The sequence below is a fragment of the Cicer arietinum genome, chromosome 1 (genome assembly GCF_000331145.2).
Source record: "Cicer arietinum cultivar CDC Frontier isolate Library 1 chromosome 1, Cicar.CDCFrontier_v2.0, whole genome shotgun sequence".
In the NCBI taxonomy this organism is placed as follows: Eukaryota; Viridiplantae; Streptophyta; class Magnoliopsida; order Fabales; family Fabaceae; genus Cicer; species Cicer arietinum.
In genome coordinates this window covers 2,681,792-2,687,054 of record NC_021160.2, presented here as the reverse complement: position 1 = coordinate 2,687,054, position 5,263 = coordinate 2,681,792, and the positions used below count along the sequence as shown (strand labels likewise).

At 27.8% G+C, this 5,263-nt stretch overlaps 1 protein-coding gene across 1 annotated transcript; it reads right to left on the bottom strand.

The window, feature by feature from the left end:
• Positions 1 to 467: 467 nt before the first annotated feature.
• On the bottom strand, positions 468 to 2,411 carry LOC101504839 (uncharacterized protein At4g28440-like). Its single transcript, XM_004485757.4, has 2 exons — positions 1,982 to 2,411; positions 468 to 919 (listed from the first exon to the last, which is right to left on the bottom strand). The coding sequence occupies exons 1-2, from the start codon at positions 2,253 to 2,255 to the stop codon at positions 729 to 731; spliced, it is 465 nt and encodes a 154-aa protein (XP_004485814.1). The 5' UTR covers positions 2,256 to 2,411; the 3' UTR covers positions 468 to 728.
• Between the last annotated feature and the right edge of the window lie 2,852 nt (positions 2,412 to 5,263).

The window sequence follows — 5,263 nt, the reverse complement described above, 5'->3', positions numbered from 1 at the left end:
CAGTGATTTCCATTTATATTATATCAAATGAGAGGACAAGAAAACAGTAGTATATGCCTTTCAAATTAGCCAAATGAGAGAAAAATCCAAGGCACATATGATCAACATTAAGCTAGGATTTGGAGCTTCTGATGGAATTGAGTTCGTGCAAACTTGAGTTCAAGGATAATGGCAAACGTGAAACCATACACATGCTAATTCAATGTTTGGAACTGCAGCAGAAATGGAAATTATCGCATCCTGAGTTCATTTACCCGCAATTTTAGAGAAGCTATAATTGAAGTTAAGGTGCAATGGCGTTTTTGGCACTGAAAACAAACATCCGCTAAAGATGTCAAGATATATGCAAAAGACAGGACAACTCAAACTAGCTAGCTTGTGTTGTTGCTTGCTTGGGTGCCAACCTTTGTATTAAACGCTTAGGTTTACCAAAATAAAAATAAATAGTAAGATAATGAACTACAAAATTTGGAGAAATATTTTGATATGTTAATACTATTATGCTTTGCCTAAGTTCACTTGATACACTTAGATAATAGTAGTAGCAAATACTGAATGCTTAACACTGTTTAAGTGACAAAAACTAAACCCTAAAATGAAGTCAAAAAAGTTAAAAGGGAAACCCATACTAATTAAAGTGAGAAATATAACCTACACATTGAAAAATGCCAGTTAAATTTTAAAGTAGCAGCAAGCAAGAGAGATAGATTATCTTCTTTAACTGTGAATTATTCTTCAACCGCGTTCACTAATTCATATTCAATGAGAGATAAGTTGTTATCCTCTTTAACAACGAATTCGGCAGGCTCGGTGACTTCGATGCGCCCCCATTTGTCAACAGCTAGCCTCATTGATCCCTTAAACATGTCAATCTTTGCATTGCGAATGATTACTGTAGTTCCAGCCTTCATCAAATCAACTGCAAAGAAACAAAATCAGGCCTTGTCACCACATAAGTTTGTTCCTTTTACTGATTAGTACTACTGATATCCATAACAATAAGACCAATCAATAAAACATATCTGAAATAACATCCATTAAAAGAAATCATTGATGTTGCATAGTATTGCAGTCAATTGCAGATGATGCAACCTCAATTGTGGTGGTAGAGACAAAAAAATTCTTGATGTCACAATTCTGATTAGACTTATAGACCTTTTTTATAAGGCAGATGCTAACAAGTGCATTAAGAGCACATGCTAAGGAATCAAATATAGAAATGTTATCTTGAAAGTGATGTATTCATTCAACTCCTAAAAAGTTTGAAAATTATTTTGTCCACACAAAATATCTACTTTTAGATTCCTTAATAGATGTGTTTTGATGCCTGATGATGCTTATGCCTAAGTATAAGCCCCCCAAAAAAATGAACTACTTACTCGATGTTTTGCTTATTGACGAAGAATAGATTGAGAATGGAAACAAATATGAAAAAGCAATGCCTTATAACATACATAACTTGCCTATATGCATTACAATTTCAAAATCCTGCACCCATTTTCCTTCCTATAAAAGTGATGTTGCAGTAAAATGCTGATAAAAGGGGCATTCCTAGTTATGTTTATGCAACCCCATAAACATTAGATTGATTCAATAAATGAGGAAAGCTCAACGAAAATTTAGACTCCAGTAACAATAGTAAAATGGGTGTAAAAGAGGAGGAACTAAGACACCAAATCTTGTTAACAGTAATTTGGATTATAAAACAAGACACCAAATCTCATTCTTGGCAGTGTATGCCTTCAAAGCAAACACTTTTCACCACAAAACACTGATATCCATTTACGATTAAAAAATCATCAAATCCAACAAAAGTGCAACAGTGAAAAATGAAACAGTCCCAAAGAAACAGAACCTACCGAAAGAATCTCAAAGAACCGAAAAAAATTCAGATCGAAAATTGGAAGGAAAAAAACAACACCCAAGTAAAAAAGTAATCATTTTTAGAAATGGGAAATGAAATTAAGAAAAGAATAAAGACCTTGTTCGTTGCGAGCGGTGAAGATGATGGTACCAGTTTCATCACCGATTAGACACTCAGAGATTAGAGTTGGGCGAATATTGTTACGGGAAGATGAAGAAAAAGAAGGTCTTGTTGTTCCTTTTTGCAAGACAGTTTCGGATGTTAAAACCGTAGCAACTAGAGTGTGACCGTTGGTTCCGGGTTTCATCTGATCCACTTTTGTGAAAACGGGTTTTCTCTTGACGGGTTTATTGTTGTTGTTCCCTTCTTCTTTAACATTTTTTGATGCCATTGATTTGATATTCCCAATCAACAACAACAACTACTACAAACAAAGCACAACAAACAACCTTTTTCTTCTCAGTTCTCTCTTTAAACACAACCACTACCACACCACTATCTCTCCACTACTCAACAGATTATGGTTTTTTATTTATTTATTTATTTATTTATTGACCATTGCACTTCTCTAATCCAATCGAAGGGACCTTTATTCCATGCATTTCTCTTATCATTGTAATAATTAATTTCGGCTATTGATTTCATATTAGACGGTTCAGATTACACGCTCGACTATTTATTTAATAAGATTGGACGGTTGTGAGGTCAAACTGTGTGACGTAGTTACAGAAGAAATCTGTTTCCCAAATGAAACGATATGTTCACCATTTCAAATCCAATCATCACGTGACATATCTTAAACGACCTTTTCTACTACTCTGTGTAACAATAAATATTAAATATATCTATCTTCATTGAATCTTATAGGTCAACCTATATCTCATTTTATAATTTTTCAATAATATTGCACCAAAGATAAAAATATTAATACTTCATAAATATACTACATCTATGTCATTTTAAATACTACTCGAATTACTTGAGTTACGTACAAAAATAATTCATTATATTGATTTTAGTTATAAAATAAACTTTATTTATTTAAATATTTTAACTAATTATAATTAGTATAAAATTTTTAATAAATAAAAATATATGTAATTAAATGTGTATTAAAATTATAAAATAAAATATAATTTAAAATAAAGAAAAATAACAAATGAGACATTTAATAAAATTGACAAAATATTTTATCTTTCAAATCCAATAACTCAAATATTATTTTTCTATTCATTATTAAGCGTTATTTTCAGAGTTTAATTCAATATTAATAATTGATTTGTCAATTATACTTTTATTTATTTTTATTACAAAGAAAAAATATATAAAATAAAAAAATTAATAATTAACAATAATAAAAAAAAGATAAATAACGACATTAAAAGTAGTAAAATTTATTGATATACATAAGGCTGTTTTAAACATTTTAGATGTCCTATTTTAATATTAAAAAAATAAAAATAAATTTTAATCAATATAGAATATCAAAACTTTATTTTAGTCTATATAACAAAATCTCAATTTTTTAGTTGGTAAAAATATTTGTATTCTCTTTTAATCCTTATTTAAAAAATTATTTTTTTAGTAAAAAAATAATATTTTTAATTCTTATAATATCACAATAAAGACTAAAATTAAGTAAAAAATAATTTAAGAACTAAAATTAAAATATCATAATTTTATAATAATTATAAATGTATTTAGTTTAAAATTACCTTCATTTCATTATATTATAAAAAATAAAAAAGTTTGAGGCCATCAGCCCATCACCGTTTGCACAATTGCCTACCCTATATCTACATTCACCGTATAACAAAGTCATTTATTTTAATATTATAAATGTATGAGATTCTCCAATGGAGAGGCCTTATTAAACATACTCCCCTACTAGATACCATGTTCTTTTTTTCTTCTCCAAATACTAGTGTTTATTTGGTACTGACGTATATTGGGTTAAGCATTCCTATCAGAGATGGTCTAGTTATCGAGTTTGCTTGTTTACTTTTAATTTGCTTATCCAAGTTTGTTTACTCAAATTAACTTCTTCTTTTTTATCAAATAAACATTTATAAAGTGTTTAAGAAAGTTTATGGAAAGAATATAATTTATGATTTCTTTTAATTTTATTAAGGTTTCTATTTAAGTACCAAGCTAGGTGTTTGACTTTGTTTTTATTTAGTATTATTACTTTATTAATATATTACCATTATATAAATTATAGTCCTTATGTGTTAGAAAAAATGAGTTCATCCAATACTCAGGTATACCTTTCAAGAAAAAGAAGTCATTCAGCTATCCTTCAATTCATAAATGATATTATTAAATTCAATATCGTGTACCTCATTTGAAATCGAAATTTTGTAGATGTGTGTGAAAATTTTCAAGTAATATTTATCACTTTGCCTACATATTACACAAATTATAGAAGAAAATTATAAATGTATCAGTAATGTCATTAAATTTTTTTTTAACGTTGGTTTAGGAGTTTAGAGGTGTGGAGAGAATTTTCATTTTTAGCATAGAGAGGATAGTATTATTGGATGAATGTATTTATCGAGTAATTAAAAAATAATAACAATTATTCATGTTTCTATTATATATAAAATAAATATTCTACGAGGATTTCATATTTTTAGGCATAATGTGAAGCTTAAAACTTTAATTACCAAAAATTCACAAAGAAATACGATATTTTAGAATCAAATTCAGACATAATATTTAATCTAATCATATTAATATTTATCAATTAATCTATAACTTAAAGATTAAAACATTATACATTTTTTCTTGATAATAACATACAGTTTCACTTCATTAAAAAAGCTTCAACAATATAATAATTGATAGATGTTACCTTTCTTTGCAAAATAAGAGAAAAGTGGGAGAAAGCGGAGAAGACATAAGGGAAAGAAAGGGGGGGAGTATGAGAAAGAGGAAAAGGATAGAGAAATAGAAAGCAAAAATGATAGATTAGAGATATAAAAACAAAAAAGAGATAATGAACTAGGGAGAATGTTTTTTATTATTGATGAATATTTTGGTAAAAAAAACTTGACCAATTGTTTAGTGAGGAATTAAAATTTTGAGGATTTGTTCAATTTCTCACCTATCATTTTATATTGTTTAGTGACAAGATCTGAAATCAAAAGAATTACAACTAAAGTTGTGTAATTTATATCCTTATTTAAAAATGAATCAAATCTATTCATTCGTAGTATTTGATAATATCTATTAATTAAAAAACGTAATATTTAAGTAGGTGGGTTTTTATGACATGACATACTATTCATTGGTTTTTATTGATGTGACCTTTAAGTCAATAACTAAATAAATAAAAACATCAATAATTTTTAAATTAAAAAAAAAAAAATGTATCTCCCTTTTTCCTTCCGCACATTT